The sequence below is a fragment of the Kogia breviceps genome, chromosome 20, assembly GCF_026419965.1.
Source record: "Kogia breviceps isolate mKogBre1 chromosome 20, mKogBre1 haplotype 1, whole genome shotgun sequence".
Classification (NCBI taxonomy): domain Eukaryota; kingdom Metazoa; phylum Chordata; class Mammalia; order Artiodactyla; family Physeteridae; genus Kogia; species Kogia breviceps.
Genome location: NC_081329.1, coordinates 31,529,104 through 31,556,207, shown reverse-complemented (window position 1 = coordinate 31,556,207; position 27,104 = coordinate 31,529,104). Strand labels below are relative to the sequence as shown.

At 38.8% G+C, this 27,104-nt stretch overlaps 1 protein-coding gene across 10 annotated transcripts in view; it reads right to left on the bottom strand.

Moving 5' to 3' along the window:
* Positions 1-27,104, bottom strand: part of PSD3 (pleckstrin and Sec7 domain containing 3) — a 647,135-nt gene that overhangs the window by 295,747 nt on the left and 324,284 nt on the right. For all 10 annotated transcript variants that reach the window (XR_010838523.1, XM_067022673.1, XM_059049100.2 and 7 more), the window contains 3 exons: positions 3,464-3,658; positions 3,278-3,358; positions 1,039-1,151 (listed from right to left, as the gene is read on the bottom strand). Coding sequence is in view for 9 of the 10 variants with exons in the window: in XM_067022673.1 (XP_066878774.1) it covers positions 1,039-1,151; positions 3,278-3,358; positions 3,464-3,658 (389 nt within the window). In the remaining variant the exon portion in view is untranslated. The remainder of the gene's footprint in view (positions 1-1,038; positions 1,152-3,277; positions 3,359-3,463; positions 3,659-27,104) is intronic.

The window sequence follows — 27,104 nt, the reverse complement described above, 5'->3', positions numbered from 1 at the left end:
AGATAGTGAATAAATGGTCTAAATATAGTCAAAGGAATAAAGACAGTTCCTATTTTATGGAAAGGAATGTGACCTTAACAATCAGTTAATTTAGCCACAGCCTGCAGGGCAGAGGCCGCAGGAGCAATCACTTTAGTCAACATACAGCACACTGACACAACGTTCATTGGCGACACGGAAGCTGAGATAATTATAATTTCTCGTGCATCTAGTCTCAGTGATTTATTCCAGAACTTGTAAGTTTATGAAAGATAACTCCAGTTGTAAGTGAATATGCTTGACTTCAAACCCTGAAAACTCTGCTTTATTGTAAGAATTGAAATGGAGAAATGACCTCTCTTCATAGGGTATATCAAAAATTAAATAAAGTTGCTTTTTAAAACAGTAAACACAAATATAGATCATTAAATTCATAAACCAGAGTCAGCGGTCAGTGCTGTAATAATGAATGTCCAAAAAAAAAGCACCAGAGACACACCACAAACTCCAGTGAGATTTACAAATCTTTCCAAAACGAACCATAAAACTATACATGCACTTCATCAAGAAGCTTAGAGATCAGGTGTATAGGAAGGAGAAAGAAGAAAACTAACATTTCACTTATTAAAATGCACACTGACATAAAATCTCAGTGACAAACCATGAGCAATTTAAAGAAAGTATACTGTCATACTATGGAACTGGAAAATGGAGTAAAAGTAACTAAAACAAGAGTAAAGAATATCATGCAGTCATTAAACATCGTGCATTTTAAAGAATATTTGATAACATGAGAAAATGCTCACAATGAAAGGGAAAGACAGTAGGAAACAAAACTCTGTAATGATTCCAATTTGACATAAAATATTGTACAAATAGGCTAGAAGGAAGTAAATCAAACTGTTAGTAACAGTTATCTCTAGGTAATTACAGATAACTAGATGATTTTCATTTTCTTCTGTGTAAGTTTCCATATTTTCCATAATAAAATGTAATCTTCACATTGAGGAAAACAGCCCTTGTTATAAGAAAGAAATTCAAGCATTTCCATCAGATTACCTTGTGAAGCAATGGTATCTGGGTTACAATAAAAATATCTATTGGAGAAGTGTACTAAAACTCTCTCTCGTTCTTGGGTTTCTCCCACAAGAGAAAATGCTTTAAAGAAATACCTAAAAAAGAATTAAGGGGGAAAAGGTAGATTTTTAGAAAATGTTACCATACTATGTTTGATGGTTAAAGTTAATTCATTTAAACATAAGAAATTAACAATACAAAGTAAGATATTCTATAGTTATTTTTTTAAAAATCACTTACTAGATGGCCATTCAATATAAATTTATATTGATGTTTATATTATAGGAATTGTCAATATAAAAGATGACAGAGCAATAACATGGTGGCCAATACATCAAAAAAGCCTTGGGAAGGTGGGTGATTTCCACAAATGTTAAGTGTCAAGTAGCCATTTTAAAAGATCAGTCAGATAAAAACTAAAGAACACACGTCTGGATGCATAAACATGTAGGCTATGTTTTAAACTTTTTTTTTTTTTTTTTTTTGATTTTTTGGCCATGCCACACAGCATGTGGGATCTTAGTTTCCCAACCAGGGATCGAACCCACGCCCCCCCCCCTGCATTGGCAGTGTGGAGTCTTAACCACTGGACCACCAGGGAAGTCCCCTGTAGACTATGTTTTAAAACTTGGCAAAGATCACAGGTTTTTGTCATTTTGTTACTTGACTGTAATCACCACCGACCCACTATTAAAATTACAATTATATCGTCTTATGCACAGTAGATTTCTTTTTTTTTAATCATTCAAACAGAAAGTCACAAAAATTATAATCATCCTCATCAGTTCACTCAGTCCCATGTAATTAATTTTTTTTTCATCTTGAACTTTTGTTAGCACTTTTATGAATTCATCACTTTTCCATTAGCACAGTAGATTTCTGTTAATTTTATTTTGCCTATTCTCACCACCATATATTATTAACTTGCTACATGAGGAAGAAACTGGAAAATAAAACCCTAATTTATTTCTTAAATTAGGAATACCAATCTAGATCAATCTAGGTCAGAGTCACTGAGAGTACTGTCTATTATAGATGTATCCAGGACCCTTGACAAAGTAGATGCATTTACCTAAACCTGAGATGGGAAGGAAAAAATCATTTAAAATGCCCTAAGAAATCTTCCTTTTGAAAGAAACATACAATAAAACATATTTCAATGATGAAAGTGTTGCTGTCTTCCTTATCTGTAGTTAATCTAAATTATGTTGATCTAACTTTAATTTTTCTTAACATTTTTTTTTTTTTTTTTTTTTTTTTTTTTGCGGTATGCGGGCCTCTCACTGTTGTGGCCTCTCCCGCTGCGGAGCACAGGCTCCAGACGCGCAGGCTCAGCGGCCATGGCTCACGGGCCCAGCCGCTCCGCGGCACGTGGGTTAACATTTTTTTATAAACCACATGAGAGAGCAAAGCAAAAATACAGATCTCTCCCCCACCCTTACCTGTTTTCACTGACAAACCTGTGAGTACCCTTGATTCACGCAGAGCCAGAGACTAACTCACTGCTGTGCCTTCTAACGGGACACCCTCCCCTCACCTCCCAGGCCTCAGTTTCCTGATTTGTAACACTTGAGCATCACACAAGATGACCTCAGAGTTCCTCTAGGCTGTGACGCGTTATAAAGTCTACAAGATTAAATGCTTACTGGGTTTTACCTTCAGCTGCGCTTAGAAATTTATACTATGGTATCGTGTGAGACGTGAGGGTCAGTGTGTTTCCATCACCTTCACTTGAACAGATCAGCGAAAAGCGCTACTGTCTGAAACAGTTTTACAGATACTTTCTGCCGATTATTATGTTGATATGCATTTTTATCCCATTCATTAGTTAATTCCAAAGTACTGTCTTAAAGGGCTGTTTGGCTATTATAAAAAATGATTAGGGAAAATCTAATTCTACGGTCTGTAAACTGTGCCTTTTTAAGGCATTCAAAAACCAAATTCCCAAAGATTCCATTTCTCCAAGACTTACTTTGCCACCATTCTTTACTAGGTCGTCTATTTGGTGCAGGATATGAGTTCATGTGTGATTTCATAAAAACAATACATTTTTCCCACTTTCCACCATGTTTAATATCTGTAATACAATATGAGCTAAGATCACAAAGTAACTGTGGGTTTAAAAAAATAAAAATCAGATTTTAGCTTCAGCATATTATTTTCTCTTCTCAGAATTAATTATTTAGAAGCAAAGAAGAACAGAAGTGATGTTTAATCATACCTGAGAGACTGATCCAGTGTCATTCCTGTAAAATCAAAAAACTTCAAATATTCTTCCGCAACTAGTTTGCTAAATTCATTGCTATAAGAAAACAGAATAGACTTGGTTATTACAATTGAAGCCATCAGAACACGCACATACCCCTACAAGGATACACTCAGACACCATCCTTGGAATGGGACGTACTTCTTGCCTAGGTGCTTTGCCACGTCCGACCTTTTGAATCTGTCTAGTTGATAAAGACGTTTGGCCAACCTTTTGGCTGCCTCTACGTTGCTGCTGGTACCATTACTGAGACTTCCTGAGGTTTCCTTTTCCAGAATTTCAGTACTCCCCATTTCAGAAGGAGCCTCTAGCAGTGTTGTTTTCACCCCAGCATTGCTGTGAGAATTGATAAAGAAGGAAACAAAAGAATAGAAAAGATTGTTCTTGTGTGGCAAAAAGGAAAGTAGCTAATGAAATTAACACAATATTGTAGAACAAATGAAACAACTATTTTAAATGATAGCATCTTATGCTTAATTATTCATAAAAATATTTTCAGTCGCTATATTTTAACATACTAGAGAAGTGATTACTTAAACCCTAGACCTTTTGGTCTCAGGATGTTTATATTCTTCAAAGTATAGAGGACTCCAAAGACCTCTGTGTATGTAGGTTATATCTAGTGATATTCACTGTATGAGTAATTAAAACAGAAAAATTTAAATATTCATTTAAAAATAATAAATCCATTTCATGCATATAAATAACACATCGTTATTAAAAATAACTATATTTTCCAAAACAATAACATAATATTTAATGAGACAAGCAACAGTGATTTATATCTTTTACAAAAATCTTTAATGCCTGGCGCGCTAGAAGACACCTGGATTCTCACAGCCATTTCTACATTCACTCAGTAATAATACATCAATTTGGTTGAAAATATTAAGAAAATCTGGCCTCACAGAAATATTTAGTTAGAAAACTAGGGAGTATTTTAATATCCTTAATTGTGGATATTCTTTTTTCATATGGTGATGCCAAAATAAAACAAGTGGTAGTCTCTTAAAAGTTAGCTGCAATATAGAATCTAAACTTGTATCGATGAACTTTTTGTACTCATATTAAAAACATCTCACACGGGCTTCCCTGGTGGCGCAGTGGTTGAGAGTCTGCCTGCCAATGCAGGGGACATGGGTTCGAGCCCTGGTCTGGGAGGATTCCACATGCCGCGGAGCAACTGGGCCCGTGAGCCACAACTACTGAGCCTGCGCGTCTGGAGCTTGTGCTCTGCAACAAGAGAGGCCGCGACAGTGAGAGGCCCACGCACTGCGATGAGGAGTGGCCCACGCTCGCCACAACTAGAGAAAGCCCCCGCACAGAAACAAAGACCCAACACAGCCAAAAATAAATAAATTTTTTTTAAAAAGTCTCACACTTTGAATGCATCTTACCCAGACATAATTCTGCCTCATGAATTGGTCATTTGCAAAATATCTGTTGACACATATTATTTTTTAAAATAACATTCATTAATGTCACCACTAGTATCCTCAGAAAAGTCTTTAAGTACTGGGAAGCTGCCAAACTTTTGGTGGTAGATACAAGTTTTCCAAAATTCTAATTTTTGATTGAAACTTCAATTTTACCATTGGCAACAAAAATTGACGGTTGTTTTCCTTAAAATAATTAAGTAACTCTATTTTCAAGCAAATGTTTGCCAAAACCAGTTTGTCAGACTTTGAAGGAAAATGGCATTTCCACGAAAAAAGCAACCAGTTTATAGCTCACAACTCAAACCACATGAGTGCTGTTCCTAGAGTGCACTTCATGCATATTTTCCATTTCATTGCATGTGAAGTTAAAAAGGCAGGTACCCAAGTGTTGAAAAGCAATTAATTGGTACTGCTTTATCAAGGACATCTTTAGGTGAAACTGCCCTTTATTTTTATTTTGAATGTATGGCAGTGAAGAATGTAACAACTAGAACAGTTTGGTGCTACTACCTTGATTTGTGCTAAGGCCCCCACCATTGCTTTTGCACCATATGTGTGTATCAACACAGTGAAAAAGGAAAACAATGCTGCACTGTTATTATAAAAATAATTTTGACCTCACAAACCCATTGAAAGGGTCTCAGGAAGCCGCACAACCACACTGTGAGAACCTCTGCTCTAGCCAGGTGCTGCAGCATGCATCTGTAACACTAAAACCAAGAACACTGTGATTTCCAGACCTTCCTTTGGACTTCTAACAGAACAAAGCTATGTTCATGGTAAACTACTTGTGCTTAAGTAGTCTTCCAACACACTTACTGTAGACTCTAAAGCAGACATAGAATTTTTCTGCAATGAACCAGAGAGTAAATGTTTCAGACTTGCAGGCCACATAAGGACCCTGTCACACATGCTTCTTTGTTTTTGCTGTTTTTTCACAACCTTTAAAAATGTAAAAGCCATTCCAGGCTACACTGAATCCTAGTCTGCAGGCCCTTGCCCTATCCCATAGCTCTTCAACTTGGCCCAAATTGTAAGTAGAGAACAATTTATTGTCTAAACCAGGACACTGAAAAGGAAACAGGAATGATAAAATCATTAAATATGTAGTTATAATTGTTACAAGGTAAAAATAAAAGAAAGCATTACCAATAAAAATCAGTTGTAAACTTATAAAAATCATTACAGCAAAGTGAAGACATTTTTAAACAGAACTGCTTAATCTCTATTTTGTCACTTGTTCTACCTAACTTAACAATTTCCCATTTCCCACTGATCCACCAACTAAGTGGTAGCCTGGCAGCTTCACTATCACTCAGTGCAGCTGGGCTACTGCACAACCAGCTGGTGCACCAAGGAGCACCTGGGGGCTGCAGAGTCCCCGGAGTCCCCAACCACTGCCAGACTCTAGCAGCCCCTCTCCAAGCTCACTTATCAGCAAGCACTGCACAAGCTATCTCTGAAAGGAGCTTTAAGGGGAGGGAAAAGGGAGAGAGAGTATCCCACATATGGGTCTTTTAAACGCAACTGTGTGAAATTTCTGTTCAATGCACACGTCAACTCACGCATTCCAGATGAGACTGTAGAGAAGCTGGAAGTACAAAGTGGAAGGTTACAAACCCACGATGACTTATTCTACTGCAACCATTCATGATAATCCTTCATTTTTTAAAAGTCAAAGTCAAATGCTTTAAACCATAGTCAACACCAAGACAATAGACACAAACCGGAACTGACCCAGGCAAACCACGATGTCTGGTAACCCTCCCTAAGCAATCAGCCACCTCAAACGATTTTCCAACAGAAATACTCACCAATTAAAATAAATTGTTTCATTATGATGAATTCTTCATGTAAATACATTTAAATATTTTTTTCATCCTAAACTCTCCTTTATAAAGTTCACATGACCAGCCAGTTTTGTGAAATGTATGCTATCAGAAAACTGAATATTTAATTTTTATATACAGCAAACCTGTAAGTAAATTCATAGAGGACATTTCTTTTAAAGGTCAGCTCACACTCTGTGTTTTCCTAAATAAGTGGTGAAAATGTAAAATATTTACTCTAAGAACTAGTTGAGTTACAATCAAGTAGTTTTTATAATTATGAAAAGAAAATCCCTGGAGTTGTGCCCCGTGCATTCTCTTACTCTGCATATTAGCTACTGTGTAGAAAAAAACAATGTCAAAGAAAGGATGTTCTTCTCAATTAAACTGCTACTTAGCATCGTTCACTTCTCGGGGCAAATTCACAGCATGTATTTAATCACTCCATTAAAAAAAAGTAATTACACCACATGCATAGTACTGCAAAGACGTTGTTCAAATGCAACAGACTTACACTAACGACACTGTATTTTTTAAATGCGGTATTGATTCCTATTCCTCATGTTTGCTGCCTTTCTCCTATCCTGCCCAGTGCATTGCACCTCATTTCCCTCACATTCACCAGAAGGAGGTAATTAAAAAATGTGTATGGGGCTTCCCTGGTGGCGCAGTGGTCGGGAGTCCGCCTGCCGATGCAGGGGACGCGGGTTCGTGCCCCGGTCCGGGAGGATCCCACGTGCCGCGGAGCAGCTGGGCCCGTGAGCCGTGGCCGCTGCGCCTGCGCATCCGGAGCCTGTGCTCCGCAACGGGAGAGGCCACAACAGTGAGAGGCCCGCGTACCACAAAAAAAAAAAAAAAAAAAAAAAAAAAAAAAAAAAAAAAATGTGTATGAAGCAGACTTCTCTGGATCTTCTGGAGAAAACCTTCAGTAAAAAGGAAAATAAGGAATAAAATGAAGATAAATACTTCCATTCCTAGATGGCTTCATTCTGCCCCATTCACAATTTATGAGAGACCATGAACAAGAACCGAGATTGCCCCTTTTAAGTCAAACAGCCTGGCAGTATGATGGCAATACCGACTCACCAGCAGTATGACAGACACCAAGAACCCATATCTTGGAGCCAAGGGTGCGCCTGGGCCACGCTTCCTCTCACAAGCCCCTTCCCAGGATGCTTCATCCCCCATCTCCACTGTCTGCTGGTCCACTAGGGCTTACGAGGACCCGGCTCCCTGTGAGGTCATAGGACTATGACCTCACACTCTTGCAAGTGTTTACTGTTGGGGTTTCTGGAATGTTTTTACAGTACTAGTAAAAACAGAAGCCAGGACACAGGGGCCACTGTATACCAAGAGCATACACAACCATGGCAGCCCTGCCTTGTTCACACTTGATAAAGCAAACTGGATGACCCCTCTCAGCGGGAGGGACACCCCCGTTTTGTTTCCTGGAATACACAAGACATTGTCCATCTAGTGCGCTGGGTGTTAGATGCTTTCAATAGTTTGAATGTTCCCTTCTTTTCTATAGTTCCGCTATTCTTTTTGATCAAGTAACTTAAATCTCCTAAGGTGGGCTTCCCTGGTGGCGCAGTGGTTGAGAGTCCGCCTGCCGATGCAGGAGACACGGGTTCGTGCCCCGGTCCGGGAGGATCCCACGTGCCGCGGAGCGGCTGAGCCCGTGAGCCATGGCCGCTGGGCCTGTGCGTCCGGAGCCTGTGCTCCGCAGCGGGAGAGGCCACAGCAGTGAGAGGCCCGCGTACTGCAAAAAAAAAAAAAAAAAAAATCTCCTAAGGTGAAATCCTTACCAGTCACTTAAATATAGAAAAGGCTTCCCAAAAGGTTCTCCCTGTGATATCTATAAATGCTTCCCTAAGGCCTATACCTCACCCCCTCAAACATACGTGATTACAATCTATCATCAATATCATCAAAAGAAGGATCAGATCACTGAGTCTGACCACCAAGCCTTTCCATAACCTTATCATACTGATTACTGCGTTTTCCAAAAAAAAATTAATAGGATACCCAGTTAAATCAGAATTTCAGATAAACAAAAGAGTTTTTAGTGAAAGTATAGTCTCAACAATTGCATGGGGCATACTGACACTAAAAAAAATTATTCATTATTTATCTAAAATTCAGATTTAACTGGGCATCCTAACTTTATCTGGTAACCCTATCTCCTGAATCCTTGTTCTAGATCAGTCTCCTTCTGGGTTTGTTTCGACCTGCTTCTGTGATTTAATTTTTATTACTACTACTATTTTTCTATTGTCTTATCAAGATCTTCTCTCAATTGACTATGATCTGCTGATTCTTCCCTAATGTCCTTCAAATACAAAAGGAAAACCCTCTTTTCTCTGTATTTTCACCCTTCCTTCCCAGCCTGCATACTGCCACCATGGATGTGATTAAAACGTCTCCTTCACAAATATCCTACACAAGGTAAAAGCCCATGCTCTGCGGCATGGCGTTAAAGCCCTTCACAAGCCAACCCCAACTGCCCGTTTAAACTGGTCACCTCCATCATCTTCACGCTTGAGCCGCACAGAGACGTGAGCTGTGCTCTTACACCCCTTTCCCACGTCCTTCCCTTTGCCACTCCTGTCACCCCCACCCTAAAATCCTGGGGTTCCCAAAATTCTGCAAACTCAATGATCCTACAAGAACCCAAGTGAAATAACAGCTTTTCTAAGACTCGTACTCCAACCCCCCGGGCTGCATTCTCAGAGCACCTGGATATTACAGCTCTGCTTTTTTAAAGTCCCACCTCTCTCACCTACCACTATCTTAAACTTCACTTTGTATCCACATCAAAAGAGTAGGCTAAGGTTATTCAGCAGCCATCTGTTAAAAGAACGCAGAACTGAGCAAGCAGCTGTGTCCGTTTCCTTTGAGGTCTGTGTTCTGCCAGCAATGACATGAGGCACTAACTTTCTAGTTCAGTATAACCGATCCCGAAAAGCTCTAAGGAGACTGACATCAGCAGAGGGTACCAGATATACTGTCTTAGTTCATATTTTCTTCGAATTTAAATTTTTTAAATGTCTTTAAATTTTTATTTAATTGTGGTAATAAAACTAGAATAAAAAAATAAATAAACTAGGCTAAGGTGCGCCCCCCTGCATTTAGAGAACAACAACAGTCACCTAGTTCAATTTCATACATAAGCTAGTCAGAGGCAAGTCAGAAGAATCCCAAAGAGGGTGAGGGAACAACTCCAGTCACAAATGGAATAAAAGGACTGGAAGGGAGCACTATGACCCGGCTGCCATTCTGCCAGCTGACGATGCAGTCACAGAGGCCTGAAACCAGCAGACTCAGGGAAGCCAGAATGAAGTCGTTCAAGAAGAGTTCTAAGTACGACACCGTAAGGGAGATACATTTAAAACCCAGAAGCATAAATCATCTCTAAGAAAGGAAAGGAAATCTTCTTGGCCACCATTATCTATGGCCTCTATTTCTCAGGCAGAGAGGAGATAGCACCTAATCTAATCTTTTAAAAACATATTCCTTTCATCAAAACTTTTTAAAAATTATTTTATTTTTTATTGAAGCATAGTTGTATTAGTTTCAGGTGTATGGCAAACTGATTCAGTAATACATACATATATCTATCCTTTTTCAGATTCTTTTCCCTTATAGGTTATTACAAAATATTCAGTATAGTTCCTTGTGCTATACAGTAGGTCCTTGTTGGTGATCTTTTTTATATATAGTAGTATGTATATGTTAACCCCAAACTCCTAATTTTTCCCTCTCCACCTCTTCCCCGTTGGTAATCCTAAGTTTGTTTTCTATGGCTATGAGTCTATTTCTGTTTTGTATATTAAGTTCACTTGTACCACTTTTTTTTTACATTCCACATATAAGTGATATCATACAATACTTGTCTTTGTCTGGCTTACTTTACTTACTATGATAAGCTCTAGGTCCATCCACGTTGCTGCAAATGGCATTATTTCATTCTTTTTTATGGCTGAGTAATATTCCATTGCTTGTATACAGCACATCTTCTTTATCCACTGCCCTGTCGATGGGCATTTAGGTTGCTTCCATGTCTTGGCTATTGTAAACAGTGCTGCAATGAACACTGGGGTGCATGTGGCTTTTTGAATTATGGTTTTCTCTGGATATATGTCCCTGAGTGGGACTGAAGGGTTATATGGTAGTTCTATTTTTAGTTTTTTAAGGAACCTCCATACTGTTCTCCATAGTGGCTGTAGCAATTTACATTCCCACCAACAATGTAAGAGGGTTCCTTTTTCTCCACACCCTCTCCAGCATTTATCATTTGTAGACTTTTTGATGATGGCCATTCTGATCAGTGTGGAGTGATACCTCACTGCAGTTTTGATTTGCATTTCTCTAATGATTAGCAATGCTGAGCACCTTTTTATATGCCTCTGGGCCAGCTGTATGTCTTCTTGGGAAAAACGTCTATTTAGATCTTCTGCCCATTTTTTGATTGGGTTGTTTGTTTTTTGATATCGAGCTGCATGAGCTGCTGGTATATTCTGGAGATTAAGCCCTTGTCGATCACATTGTTTGCAAATATTTTCTTCCATTCCATAGATTGATTTTTTGTTTTGTTTATGGTTTCCTTTGCTGTGCAAAAGCTTCTAAGTTTAATTAGGTCCCATTTGTTTACTTTTGTTTTTATTTCCGTTACTCTAGGAGATGGATCCAAAAAGATATTGCTGCAATTTACGTCAAAGAATGTTCTGCGTACTTTTTCCACTAGGAGTTTTATAGCATCAAGTCTTACATTTAGATCTTTAATCCATTTTGAGTTTATCATTGTGTATGGTGTTAGGAAGTGTTCTAATTTCCTTCTTTTACACGTAGCTGTCCAGTTTTCCCAGCACCACTTACTGAAGAGACTGTCTTTTCTCTGTTGTATATTCTTGCCTCCTTTGTCATAGATTAATTGACCATAGATGTGTGGGTTTATTTCTGATCTCTCTAACCTGTTCCATTGATCTATGTTTCTGTTTTTGTGCCAGAACCATACTGTCTTGATCACTGTAGCTTTGTAGTATAGTCTGAAGTCAGAGACCCTGATTCTTCCAGCTCTGTTTTTCTTTCCCAAGATTGCTTTGGTTATTTGAGGTCTTTTGTGTTTCCATACAAATTTTTAAATTTTTTACTCTTGTTCTGTGAAAAATGCCATTGGTAATTTGTAGGGATTGCACTGAATCTGTAGATTGCCTTGGGTAGTATAGTCATTTTGACAATATTGATTCTTCCAATCGAAGAACACAGTATATCTTTCCATCTGTTTGTATCATCTTTGATTTCCTTCATCAGTGTCTTATAGTTTTCAGAGTACAGGTCTTTTACCTCTTTAGGTAGGTTTATTCCTAGGTATTTTATTCTTTTTGATGCGAAGGTAAATGGGATTGTTTCCTTAATTTCTCTTTCTGATCTTTCACTGTTAGTGTATAGAAATGCAACAGATTTTTGCGTATTAATTTTGTATCCTGCAACTTTACCAAATTCATTGATGAGCTCTAGCAGTTTTCTACACCTAATCTTGAGGGAAACATAAATGAGGTTATTCAGAACAGCTACAGCACCTCCAGTGGTACCATTTACCTAATAGTATCTAATACTGGTTAAGCCTGGGAGTAGTGCTTTCTAGAGATTGTCTCAGGCAGGTACCAGTTACCTAATAGTATCTAATACTGGTTAAGCCTGGGAGTAGTGCTTTCTAGAGATTGTCTCAGGCAGAGTGTTGGCCTGACACAGGCCTCAGCACTCTTCTTACCTCAGGAAGAAGAAGGAATGTATACCAGGGGGAGGGGGAGGGGGTGGGAAAAGAGGGAGAGGGAGGGGTGAGAGGGATAAGAAGAGAGGAAGGGAGCTAGAGAAGGAGAGAGCAGAGAGTGTGCAAGCATATGGGGAAAAACAGGAGACAGAGGAGAAAAGACCCTGAGTTTGATTCAAAGACTTGAAGACATAAGTATAAAGTGTCCACAGTATATCCAGGCAGAGCTACCTGTGGGAACTCAGTACAGGCACAGCAGTTGGCCACACATTGATGGGTGCCATCACGGGGTGAGAGTCTATATGACCAAGGAACTCCGAAATGTGCCACCCTAAAAATATGTCTAGCAGAGTATTCATCTGAATACAACTCCATTACAGTGAAAGAATTAGGAGGTCGCCTTAATTTATTAATGAGATTCTCCAGACAAGCCCTCGATTTGCCAGTAAGGAACAACTATAAATTTAGAAGATGCTAAAAGCGAGTATCTGTTGAAAATCTCCACTTAGACTGCCAAGTTCAAACATGGGTTCCATCAGCCACCAGTTGTGGGTAAGTTCATTATTCTCCGTGAGCCTCAGTTTGTTCATCTACAGAATGGAAAGAAGGAGGTGCAATGAAGATTAAATGAGAAGATCTGTGTAAATGCTTAGAGCAGAGCCTGGCACACAGTAAACAATAAATGTCAGCTGCCATCACCAGACCCATTTGCATCACTACAACGACCCCTTGCACCACTAAGATTACTACTTTGTTATCTGGATGATCAGGAGAGATCAGTATTTTATTAAATGTAAACTGCTATTTGTAATCATATATAAATGTTAGTTCTCAGTATCAATGAACACTTCATTTTTCTAAAGAAAATTGCCTCAAATGAACCCATTTTTGATTTTTATATAGAATACATTTCTCTAGATGGGACTGCATCTTACCTACAAATGATTTTAGGGCCCTTATAAGAGATCCATAAACAAAACCTAATAATCAAAACTCAGCACAGAAGCCACAATTCAGTCTTTACCAATGATGAATTTTAGTAAGTGTCACCTAGAAAGTCTGCCTCCTCAGGGAACCTTTCACCTCACTGATTTTCCTCAGTTCTGCCTTCAGTGTTCCAGAAGAGGGCACCCGTGTGCAAGGCAGTGTACAGAGACTGACCAAGCTCACCAACGGAATGAGACAGGCTAAACGTGCCTTAGTAGCACTAATTTCCAGGGAACAATTGGATTCGTCACCATTCTACAGGTTCAGACTCTTCTGGGGCATGATTCAGAAGATGGGGGTTTTCACATTTTTGCTTTTTCGGGTTATTTGTTTTGTTTTTCTATACGAGGTTGCAGCGTTTCTGGGCCAGCTCTCAAATAAGCATGTAATACCTGCAATACTATCAACTTTAATACAACCACATTATAAAAATTTGAAATGAATCATTTGCAAAGCAACTATTTCTAAAAGTTGAGTGTGAAAACTAAGGAGAAAAAAAATGATGCAAAAACATTTACATGGTCACTCTTTGCACAGAAGCTTCTTTGTGCAAAGTGGGATCAATGAATCCCAATTCCAGTGGGCAAGAAAGGAAGAGTGAATCATTTGCAGATAGACTAACTTGTTTTCCTGAGATACTCTTAAAATGTCATTGGAATTCTGAGTTTACAACTTTCATGAGAAACAGCTTTTGGCTATGTTGCTTCACTGCCTTGATATGGCATTAAATTTTTCTAATAACACCATATCACTCTCCACCCTGACAAAAGAAAATAAAGAGGCAACTGCATTCCACTCCCTTGTAAACTAATAAGTAGATGGTCTGAAGCTGATCATCTCCTTTAATAATGTGATTAAAATACACTGCACAGGGAGACGGAGCCAAGATGGTGGTGTGGGAAGACACGGCGTTGGAGTCTCCCCACAACTAGGGCACCTGCCGGCCACTGGGGGGGGGGGACTGTGATGACCAAGGAGACAGGGAGGAACCCCCAAGTGAACCGGTAGGAGGTAGGGGGGACTGAGGGGGGAGGAGAAGTGGAGGCCAGACAGGATTGGCACCCCTGAGGCTGGGAAGATCAGGAGAGACAGGAGGGAGGGACCCTCAGGGAGGAGTGGGACAGGATTGGAGGGCGATCTTCTGGCCCAGTCGGGCCGGAGCCTGCTGAGCTCCCAGGCTGATCCCCTGCCCTCCAAAGCCCCTTCAGGCCACATGGGTCCCTGGGGGCACAGGAGGGAGGCTGGGGAGATGAGGAAAGGTGGGCAGGAGGAACCATCCAGGATGGGAGGAGCAGGAGAGGAGGGCATTTGCTCCCCCACTCGAGCCCAGGAGGCCTGCTGGGCTCCCAGGTGGGGTCCCCTGCCCTCTGAGACCAGGGGTGGGGGGCACGCCTGGGCCCCTTCAGTTCTTTCAGCCTAAGCCCCACCCCCCACAGCCCCCAGGGCCTTTTCCAGCCCTGTGGGTCCTGAGCATAGGCCCTGCCCACCACCCAAACCTCGCCCTTGCTTAGGCACCGCCCTCCACAGCCAAGGCTTTTTCCCATTTTTTTCTTTTCCCTCCCCCTCTTTTTTACTATTGTGGTACTGATGTACCTTCCAGTTGTTGATTCATCTATATTTTTAATTTTATATTCTTTTCAATATATCTGTTAGTTTCCTAGTCTAATTTTATTTTCTACTTTGTTATTGTTCTTCTTTTTGCTACCCCACGCGGCTTGCAGGATCTTGGTTCACAAGCTGGGCCTGGGCCGAAGCTCCTGTGGTGGGAGCTCCAAGTCTGAACCACTGGACTAACAGAGAACCTCAGACCCCAGCAATATTCATTGTAGTGAGGTCTCCAGGAGATCCTCATCTTAGCACCAAGACCAAGTTCTACCCAACAGCCTACAAACTCCAGCATTGGAAGCCTCAGGCCAAGCAACCAGTAAGACAGGAATGCAATACCATTCATTTAAAAAAAAAGGAAAAAAAAAGAGATGGCAAAAAAATGTGTAACAGATGAAGGAGCAAGGTAAAAACCTACAAGACCAAATAAATGAAGAAGAAATAGGCAATCTACCTGAAAAAGAATTCAGAGTTATGATAGTAAAAATGACCCAGAATCTCAGAAATAGAATGGAGGCATGGATTGAGAAAATACAAAAAATGTTTAACATTTAGAAGAATTAAACAACAAACAGAGATGAACAACACAATAACTGAAATGAAAAATAGTTTAGAAGGAATCAATAACAGAATGACTGAGGCAGAAGAAGAAATAAGTGACATGGAAGACAAAATGGTGGAAATAACTGCCAAGGAGCAGAATAAAGAAAAAAGAACTGAAGACAACCTCAGAGACCTCTGGGACAACACTAAACACACCAACATTCAAATTATAGGGGTCCCAGAAGAAGAAGAGAGAAAGAAAGGGTCTGAGAAAATATTTGAAGAGATTACAGTCGAAAACTTCCCTAACATGGGAAAGGAAATAGTCACCCAAGTCCAGGAAGCACAGAGAGTCCCATACAGGATAAACCCTAGGAAAAACACACCAAGACACATATTAATCAAACTAATAAAAATTAAATTCAAAGAAAAAATATTAAAAGCAGCAATGGAAAAACAAAAAATAACACACAAAGGAATCCCTATAAGGTTTTCAGCTGATTTTTCAGTGGAAACTCTGCAGGCCAGAAGGCAGTGGCAGCACATACTTAAAGTGATGAAAGAGAAAAACCCACAACCAAGATTACTCTATCCAGCAAAGATCTCATTCAGATTACATAAAGAAGTCAAAAGTTTTTCAGACAGCAAAAGCTAAGAGAAATCAGTACCACCAAACCAGCTTTACAACAAATGCTAAAGAAACTTCTCTAGGCGGGAAAAACAAGAGAAGAAAAAGACCTGCAAAAACAAACCAAAAACAATTAAGAAAATGGTAATAGGAGCCTACATATCAATAACAACCTTGAACATAAATGGATTAAATGCCGCAACCGAAAGACACAGACTGGTTGAATGGATATAAAAACAAGACCCAGGGCTTCCCTGGTGGCGCAGTGGTTGAGAGTCCGCCTGCAGATGCAGGAGACACGGGTTCGTGCCCTGGTCCGGGAAGATCCCACATGCCGTGGAGCAACTAAGCCCGTGAGCCATGGCCGCTGGGCCTGCGTGTCCGGAGCCTGTGCTCCGCAATGGGAGAGGCCACAACAGTGAGAGGCCCGCATACCGCAAAAAAATAAAAATTAAAAAAATTAAAAAAAATAAAAAATAAAAACAAGACCCATATATATGCTGTGTACAAGAGACCCCTTTCAGACCTGAAAGTGACACACACAGACTGAAAGTGAAGGGATGGAAAAAGATATTCCATGCAAATGGAAATCAAAAGAAAGCTGGAGTAGCAATACTTGTATCAGATAAAATAGATTTTAAAATGAAGACTGTTACAAGACCTAAGAAGGGACACTACATTATGATCAAATGATCAGTCCAAGAAGAAGAAATAACAATTATAAATGTTTATGCACCAAACACAGGAGCACCTCAATACATAAGGCAAATGCTAACAATCATGAAAGGAGATATCTACACTAACACACTAATAGTAGGGGACTTTATCACCCCACTTACACCAATGCACAAATCATCCAAACAGAAAATAAATAAGGAAACACAAGCTTTAAATGACACAATAGACCAGATAGATTTAATTGATATTTATAGAACATTCCACCCAAAAGTGGCAGAATACACTTTCTTCTCGAGTGCATGTGGAACATTCTCCAGGATGGATCACATCTTGGGTCAAAAATCAAGCCTCACTACATTTAAGAAAATTGAAATCATATCAAGCACCTTTTCTGACCACAACGTTATGAGATTGGAAACCACTTACAGGAAAAAAAACTGTAAAAAACACAAATACATGGAGGCTAAACAGTGCACTACTAAATAACCAAGAGATCACTGAAGAAATCAAAGAAGAAATTTAAAAATACAAAGAAACAAATGACAATGAAAACACGACAACACAAACCCCATGGGACACAGCAAAAGCAGTTCTAAGAAGGCAGTTTATAGCAATTCAATCTCACCTCAAGAAACAAGAAAAATCTCAAATAAGCAATCTAACCCTACACTTAAAACAACAAGAGGAAGAAGAACAAAGAAAACTCAAAGTCAGTAGAAGGAAAGAAATCATAAAGATCAGAGTAGAAATGAATGAAATAGAAATGAAGAAAACAACAGCAAAGATCAATAAAACTAAAATCTGGTTCTTTGAGAAGATAAGCAAAATTGATAAACCCTTAGCCAGACTGATCAAGAAAAAAAAGGAGGGAATGCAAATCAATAAAATTAGAAATGAAAATGGAGAAATCACAACTGACACTGCAGAAATACAAAGGATTATAAGAGACTACTACAAACAACTATATGCCAATAAAATGGACAACCATGAAGAAATGGACAAATTCTTGGAAAGGTATAATTTTCCAAGACTGAACCTGGAAGAATTAGAAAATATAAACAGACCTAACATAAGTAATGAGATTCAAACTGTAATTAAAAGTCTTCCAACAAACAAAAGTCCAGGACCAGAGGGCTTCACAGGCGAATTCTATCAAACATTTACAGAGGAGTTGACACCAATTCTTCTCAAACCCTTCCTAAAAACTGCAAAGGGAGAAACACTCCCAAATTCATTCTACAAAGCCACCATCACCCTGATACCAAAACCAGAAAAAGATATCACAAAAAAAGAAAATTATAGACCAATATCACTGATGAACATAGATGCAAAAATCCTCAAGAAAACACTACAAACAGAATCCAACAGCACATTAAAGGGATAATATAGAATGATCAAGTGGGGTTTATCCCAGTGATGCAAGGATTCTTCAATATAGGCAAATCCATCAATGTGATACACCACATTAACAAATTAAGGAGTAAAAACCATATGATCATCTCAATACATGCAGAAAAAACTTTTGACAAAATTCAGCACTCATTTATGACAAAAATTCTCCAGAAAATGGGCATAGAGGGAACTTATCTCAACATAATAAAGGCCATATATGACAAACCCACAGCAAGCATCATACTCAATGGTGAAAAACTGAAAGCATTTCCACTAAGGTCAGGGACAGGCCAAAGACATCCACTCTCGCCACTCATTCAACATAGTTTTGGGAGTCCTAGCCACAGCAATCAAAGAAAAAGAAATAAAAGGAATAAAAATTGGAAAAGAAGTAAAACTGTCACTGTTTGTCGATGACATGATACTATACATAGAAAATCCTAAAGATGCCACCAGAAAACTACTAGAACTACGCAATGAATTCAGTAAGGTTGCAGGATACAAAATTAGTACACAGAAGTCTCTGGCATTCCTATACACCAACAACGAAAAATCAGAAAGAGAAATTAAGGAAACACTTGCATTTAACCACTGCATAAAAAAGAATAAAATACCTAGAAATAAATCTGCCTAAGGAGGCGAAAGACTTGTACTCAGAAAACTATAAAACACTGATGAAAGAAATCAAAGATGACATAAACAGATGGAGAAATATACCATGTTCTTGGATTGGAAGAATCAACACTGTGAAAATGACTATACTATCCAAAGCAATCTACAGATTCAATGCAATCTCTCTCAAACTACCAATGTCATTCTTCACAGAATTAGAACAAAAGTTTTGCAATTCGTATGGAAACACAAAAGACCCCAAATAACCAAAGCAATCTTGAGAAAGAAAAATGGGAGTTGGAGGAATCAGGCTCCCCAACTTCAAACTATACCACAAAGCTACAGTAATCAAGACTGTATGGTACTGGCACAAAAAGAGAAATAGAGATCAATGGTACAGGACAGAATGCCCAGAGATAAACCCATGCACATATGGGCACCTAATTTACAACAAAGGAGGCAAGAACACACAATGGAGAAAAGACAGCCTCTTCAATAAGTGGTGCTAGGACAATGGACAGTTACATGTGAAAGAATGAAATTAGAACACTCTCTAACACCATACACCAAAATAAACTCAAAATGGATTAAAGACCTAAATGTAAGTCCAGACACTATAAAACTCTTAGAGGAAAACATAGGAAAAACGCTCTTTGACACAAACCACAGCAAGATCTTTTTTGATCCACCTCCTAGAATAACAAAATTAAAACAAAAATAAACAAATGGGACCTAATTAAACTTAAAAGCTTTTGCACAGCAAAGGAAACCATAAGCAAGACGAAAAAACAACTCTCAGAATGGGAGAAAATAGTTGCAAACAAATCAATGGACAAAGGAACCTCCAAACTATACAAAGAGCTCATGGATCTCAATATCCAAAAAAACAAACAACCCAATTAAAAAATGGGCAGAAGACCTAAATAGACTTTTACCAAAGAAGACATACAGATGGCCAAGAGGTACATGAAAAGTTGCTCAACTTCACTAATTATTAGAGAGATGCAAATCAAAACTACAATGAGGTATCACCTCACACCGGGCAGAATGTCATTATCAAAAAATCTAGAAACAATAAATGCTGGAAAGGGTGTGGTGAAAAGGGAACCCTCCTGCACTGTTAGTGGGAATGTAAATTGATACAGCCACTATGGAGAACAGTATGGAGGTTCCTTAAAAAACTAAAAATACAACTACCATACGACCCAGCAATCCCACTACTGGGCATATACCCTGAGAAAACCATAATTCAAAAAGACACATGCACCCCAATGTTCATTGCAGCACTATTTATAATAGCCAGGACATGGAACCAACCTAAGTGTCCATCGACAGATAAATGGATAAAGAAGATGTTGCACATATATACAATGGAATATTCCTCAGTCATGAAAAGAAACGAAATTGAGTTATTTGTAGTGAGGTGGATGAACCTAGAGTGTCATACGGAGTACAGTAAGTCAGAAAGAGACAAACAAATACCGTATGCTAGCACATATATATGGAATCTAAAAAAAAAGAAGATGGTACTGATGATCTTAGCTGCAGGGCAGGAATAAAGAGGTAGACATAGAGAATGGACCTGAGGACATGGGGTGGGAGGGGGAAGCTGGCACAAAGTGAGAATAGCATCAACATATATACACTACCGAATATAAAATAGTTAGCTGGTGGGCAGCAGCAGCATAACACAGGGAGATCGGCTCGGTGCTTTGCGATGACCTAGATGGGTGGGATAGGGAAGGTGGGAGGGAGGCTCAAGAGGGAGGGGATATGGGGACATGTGTATGCATATGGCTGATTTGCTTTGTTGTGCAAAAGAAACTCACACAGTATTGTGAAGCAATTATACTCCAATAAAGTTCTATTTTAAAAAATACACTCACACTCTTCAGGAAGCAAAACAGTCTGAATTTAGACAACACACCCGTATTTCTACACAGAAAAACACTTGCTTATCCAGGCCAAGATATCACATCCCTTCCTGTCTCTCCAAATTCAAGTTATCTAATTTTAAAATATTTTACTTAAAGGAAGGTATAATTTATTATTCATAAGTAAATAAATAAACCAATCAGTTAATCAATCAATCATAAACTTGCCAAAAACCTCCCTCCTCTGAATGTGGAGGAAGAAAGGAGGTGCTACTTGGCCTCACAACACATGAAGAAGGACATTTTGTAAAAGGCTCTAACTGCCAGAGCCCAGCAATCTCCCTGCTGGGGTTCAGAAAGGACACTTTTATTGCCTAATTCAATATAACTATTATCAAGAAAGTTTAATAGCCTTAGGCAGAATACTCACTATAACACAGAATGAGATCAAGTCTACCTTCCAAAGAAAATTTATAGAAAGAAGTATCAGATTTTTTAAAAATTTATTTTATTGAAGTATAGTTGATTAACAATGCTGTATTAATTCCTACTGTACAGCAAGGTCATTCAGTTACATATATATATGCATTCTGTTTCATATTATTTTCCATTATGGTTTATCACGAGTTTTTAAAGTTAAAGAATTGCCTGGGCTAGCTCCTCTTTGCTTTTTCTCCCTGAAATTCCCACCAAATAAAAAGAGAGGAACAGACAGATAAATAATAGTCACATACAATTCCTACATAAGAAAACTAATGATAATGTCTGTTTTGGTGTAATGCTTATAACAACATTATTCCTTAGAGATTCACATTTTAATCTATCATTTAAAAAGTCATTCAAAACGAATAAATTCCCAAACAGCCATCTGAAGACTCAATACATGCCTTATTATTACTGGTTAAATCCTAATTATCTAGTTTTTTTCTGGTTTCTTACAGTTTTTTTTTTTTTGCATGTGTGATTATCTGATACTTGAAAATAATCAGTTTTCTATCACTAGAGTTATATTACTGAGGAAAAGTTATGGCTAAAAAATAATGGTTTTAAAGTACCATATTCTGGCCCTTCCTACCCCTAAGGGTAAAAAGTGTTTAATTTCAACTTAAAAAATATGAAGCACTGAATTACCTTTAATCAGATCTCAAACCATCTTCCAAATTATTTATATTAATGGATGTTCCATACATTTTAGAATGCAATGAATAATTTTTATGCAAAAATTTCTCTTCTGTCCACATTTGTGCTGAGTTGAATTACTATTATTATATATTCACTGTGCATCAGAAGTTGGGCAACAGAAGGTGGTCCAGGACTGGCCAGCGAGGGAATGTTTGAACTCTGACCAACATAACTGTCAACAGATACTCTACAAAGTAGATAATTCTTCCACAGATAATGACTACTAAGTTAATATTGTAAGCAGTTTGCTACATAGTGTCATATCAAGAGTTGCTGTACCTACTCCATTCCTGTGAATCCCTGTTTCCTCCAGAACACAGGTCAAGATGCACCCAAGCCAGTCTGGGATAGCTGGCCTCTTCTACCTCAAAAGCAGTAGCCAAAGAGTTAGAAGACAGATCCTTATTCAAATTGAGTGTGTGTGCTTGTTTTTTTTTTTTTTTAATCTATCCCTGCTAGAGGTCTCAACTTAGAACTTACTTATTTTTAATTTAATTTGCTTGAGAATAGCAATCATTAGGGATAAACAAGTAAAAATTAGCTCATTAAACTTAAGTATTCTACCCCTAAACTAAACATTACAAGTGCTCAAGAGTATACTTATAAACATGAAGTTAGTTTGGCCACATACCTCTGCCCCTCGCATGTCAAGGTTCTAAATAACGTTATCCAGCCAGAGGACCATATGGGTTCCACTCTCCTCGTTCTCTCTTCTAACTGTTCCATCTTGTGATGGAACATACTTTATGTGGTTAGATATCATCCAGTTTTTACCATCTCTATTAGTGCTTTCTGCCCTCTCTTCAAATCCTTACAAATACCTGTTTCCACTGTCCCATCCGTGCCCAGCTTGACTGCACCCCTCTGGTGCACTCAGAACTGCACATCAGCCCCCAGGCCCCTGTCCTGCTGGCACATTCACCTCTTGGCTTATAGTAAAATAATGATGGCACGAAATTCTTTGGTTTTTATTCCTTCTGTTTTAGACAAGACTAGACTTTTTTTGAAGTCCTGGTTTTTACAGTTAATTCTAGAAGTTTATGGCCAACTCCTGAAACATCACCATTCAAAAGGTCACAGACACTCTCTAACCAATGCCTTTTACAATAATATTTTTAAAGCTTTGCTATATCCCAGTGCACCAAGAAAATATTTAAGACAATTAGTATTAAAATTTTCCTTCTCCAATTTCAAGAAAACATAATCATACCAAGTTCCAAAATGCTAAACTTTAAAATTATGGGTAAATATCCCTTGTGAGAAAAATTACAAAGTAAAGGGAGGTTACATGAATTTAAGACCAGTATTTATAATCAATACCTAACAAAATTGAATGAAAACTCTTGATTTTTCTCTAACAAAACTGAATGTTAATCTGGAGGGCTGTGTGTAAATTAATGAAGTTAGAACACTCCTTCACACCATACACAAAAATAAACTCAAAATGGCTTAAAGACTTAAATGAAAGACATAAAAACATGTCTTCTTGTCCTAGAAGAGAACATAAGCAAAACATTCTCTGACATAAATCATACCAATGTTTTCTTAGGTCAGTCTCCCAACACAGTAAAAAAAAAAACCAAAATAAACAAATAGGACCTAATCAGATTTATAAGCTTTTAAACAGCAAAGGAAAGCATCAACAAAATGAAAAGACAACATATGGTGTGGGAGAAAATATTTGCAAACAATGCAACCAACAAGGCTTAATTTCCAAAACATACAAACAGCTCGTACAGCTCAATATTAAAAAAAAAAAGAAAAGCTACCAATTCAATCAAAATGTGAGCAGAACATCTAAATAGATATTTCTCCAAAGACGACATACAGATGGCCAACAGGAGCATGAAAAGATGCTCAACATCGCTAATTATTAGAGAAATGCAAATCAAAATTTCACACCAAACAGAATGGCCATCATCAAAAAGACTACAAATAATAAATGCTGGAGAGGGTGTGGAGAACAAGGAACCCTCCCTACACTGTTGGTGGGAATGTAAATTGGTGCAGCCACGGTGAAGAACAATACGGAGGTTCCTTAAAAAACTAAAAATTGAGTTATCATATGATCCAGCAATCCCACTCCTGGGCATACATATGGAAAAGATGAAAACTCTAATTTGAAAAGATACATGCACCCCAATGTTCATAGCAGCACTATTTACAATAGTCAAGACATGGAAGCAACCTAAGTGTCCATCGACAGATGAATGGATAAAGAAGATGTGGTGTATATATATACAATGGAATATTACTGACCCATAAAAAAGAATGAAATAATGCCATTTGCAGCAACATGGATGGACCTAGAGATTATCATACTAAGTGAAGTCAGACAAAGACAAATATCACAATATCACTTACATGTGGAATCTAAAAAAGTGATATAAATGAACCTATTTACAAAACAGAAAGAGACTCACAGACACAGAAAACAAACAGTTACCAAAGGGGAAAGGGAAGGAGGGATAATTTAGGAGTTTGGAATTAACAAATTCACACTACTATATATGAAACAGATAAACAAGAAGGTCCTACTGTATAGCACAGGGAACTATATTCAATATCTTGTAACACCCTATAATGGAAAATAATCTGAAAAAATATATGTAACACATATGTATAACTGAATCACTCTGCTGTACACCAGAAACTAATACAACATTGTAAATCAACTTCACTTCAATTAAAAAGAAAAAACTGAACATGAGTAATTTATTTCTCTCACTTGTTGACCAGTTTCTGTGGAAATGAAGAATATTTCCCCCGGTAATTCAAACACTGCTCCATATTGCTTTAATATCAAAATTTTGGACTTTTACACACACATACACAAACAAATAACCCCCTACACACACACACACACACACACACACACACACACACACACACACACACACAGCTTACTCCATATGGCTTATGAACTTCTATGCCCATGGCTTCAAATAATTTTTTGAACCATAATCTATTCCATCACTTCAAACTTCATTTTGAGGAAGGGATAGCAGGAAAAGAAAACTTTCCTAGAGGACAAATACACTCCATACTATAAAAAATAGGAATGGCCAGTAAGCTGAGTATTCTTTAACTTCAAAATCCACCCCTTGCAGATTCACAATGCAAGTGAGTACTCTTCGTACTAAAGACTTAGAAGTTCTTCAGAAAAGAGTTTTACCTTGTTTAACCTTGATAAAATCACGTTTGTTGTTTTGTTTTGTTTACTACCCTTTTACTTTCTATCCTACATGGAACATACACTCTTGTGAAACATGCATTCAAACTTTCACTAAGCTATTCAATTTACAAAATAAGATGCTTTTTTACCAGAGAAACTTAGGTTTGGGAGGGGCCATGAGAGGGTCTTCAGTGGCCTGAAACCACCACATGGCCCAGGCTGAGTGAGCATCAGACTTCAAAGAAGAAAAGCAAAGAGAGGGAGAAGATTTGGTCATATATATGCCTTCTTAAAAAGGAATCACCACACAGAGCCCCAGACAGCACCTGTCTATCCACCCCAGTTCCTCGGGGGCTGTCACTTGGGCATCACTTGAGAGCAGGGGGGAAAGCCTGTGTCCCTTCTTCAGTACTACAGTCCATCCCCCAGAGTGTTTTCCTAATACCCTTTTACCCCACCACACTCTTAAGAGCAATACCCCATGCCACGGTGCAAGAAAAAAAGCAGAAACATCCTCAAACTCAACTTTTAAAATGGCAAGAGGGAATGACCTAGCTGTGATGTCCTGGACCAATGTCCCCCTAGTGACACCTAAATACCATAAGGTGCGGATGTGATGCACTTAGCAATTCCCAACTATCTGCTGCAAGAAGCTGCATATCAGAGATGAACCCAGAAGGCAGCATGCACTTAGATTTTGTGACTTTCAGAGAACATAGCCATTTCAGAATGAAATCCACCATAGAAATATAAAATATACTGTCCTCACTAGTATATTAACTTCATATAGATCTTGTCTTTTTTATAAAATAAAAAATACATATCAGGGACTTCCCAGGTGGTCCACTGGTAAAGAAGTTACAAGCCTTACAATCCAGGGGACGCAGGTTCGATCCCTGGTCAGGGGACTAAGATCCCACACGCCACCACAACTACTGAGCTCACGCACCTCAACTAGAGCCCACGTGCCACAACTACAGAGCTCCCGTGCTCTGGAACCTGCATGCCAGAACTACAGAGCCCATGTGCCCTGGAGCGCATGCACCACAACTAGAGAGACAAAAGCCACACGCCACAACTAGAGAGAAGGCCACGCACCACAACAAAAGATCCCGCATGCTGCAACGAAGATTCCATGTGCTGCAACTAAGATCCGACACAGCCAAAAATAAAAATAAATAACAAGTAAATCTAAAAAAAAAAAAAAAAAAAAAAAATACATATCAGATGACCCAGTTCAGATATTTTTAAGTTTAGAGAACAAGAGCATGTGCTTACCCACCCTTCTCCTGAGTCCTGGCACCTCTTAGCTCCTGTCTCAGCATAGACACTCACTTAAAGATGATCATTCAACCCAGTCATTCAGCTCTATGAAGTTTTTATTTATGCTTTATTCTTTAATTTTATCTCTGAAGTATATGATAAGTAATGTCACTCTGGTTTTATGTAGCAGTAAGAAAAAGAGGGAGGGAGGGAAGGAGGACAAAGAAAAGAAAAAGCTAAGCCAAGAGCCAGAAAAACTCCCAAGAAGCCAAAAAGAAAAAAAAAAATCCTACCAGTCTGGAACTTCCATTTGGAGGACACACTCCTTCCTTTGGGGCCTGAAGGAAACAGAATGCCCTTTGGCACCACTCTTAAAATTCATTTTTAAATTTCTCCTTCAACTACACAGTCAAATCACCTAGACAGTTTTACTTTCACATTCTGAATTCCCATCCTTGGAACTAGGGCTGATAAAATAAAACCTAAATACAGTTTAAATACAGTTTAAGTCAATCTCTCCAGTCCTCCCAAAAGATCTTTACCCTTGGGGCTTCCCTGGTGGCACAGTGGTTGAGAGTCCGCCTGCCGATGCAGGGGACACGGGTTCGTGCCCCAGTCCGGGAGGATCCCACGTGCGGCGGAGCGGCTGGGCCCGTGAGCCATGGCCGCTGCGCCTGCGCGTCCGGAGCCTGTGCTCCGCAACGGGAGAGGCCACAACGGTGAGAGGCCCGCGTACCGGAAAAAAAAAAAAAAAAAAGATCTTTACCCCGACCACTTAAAGTAAGAAAATACCAGTCAAGTA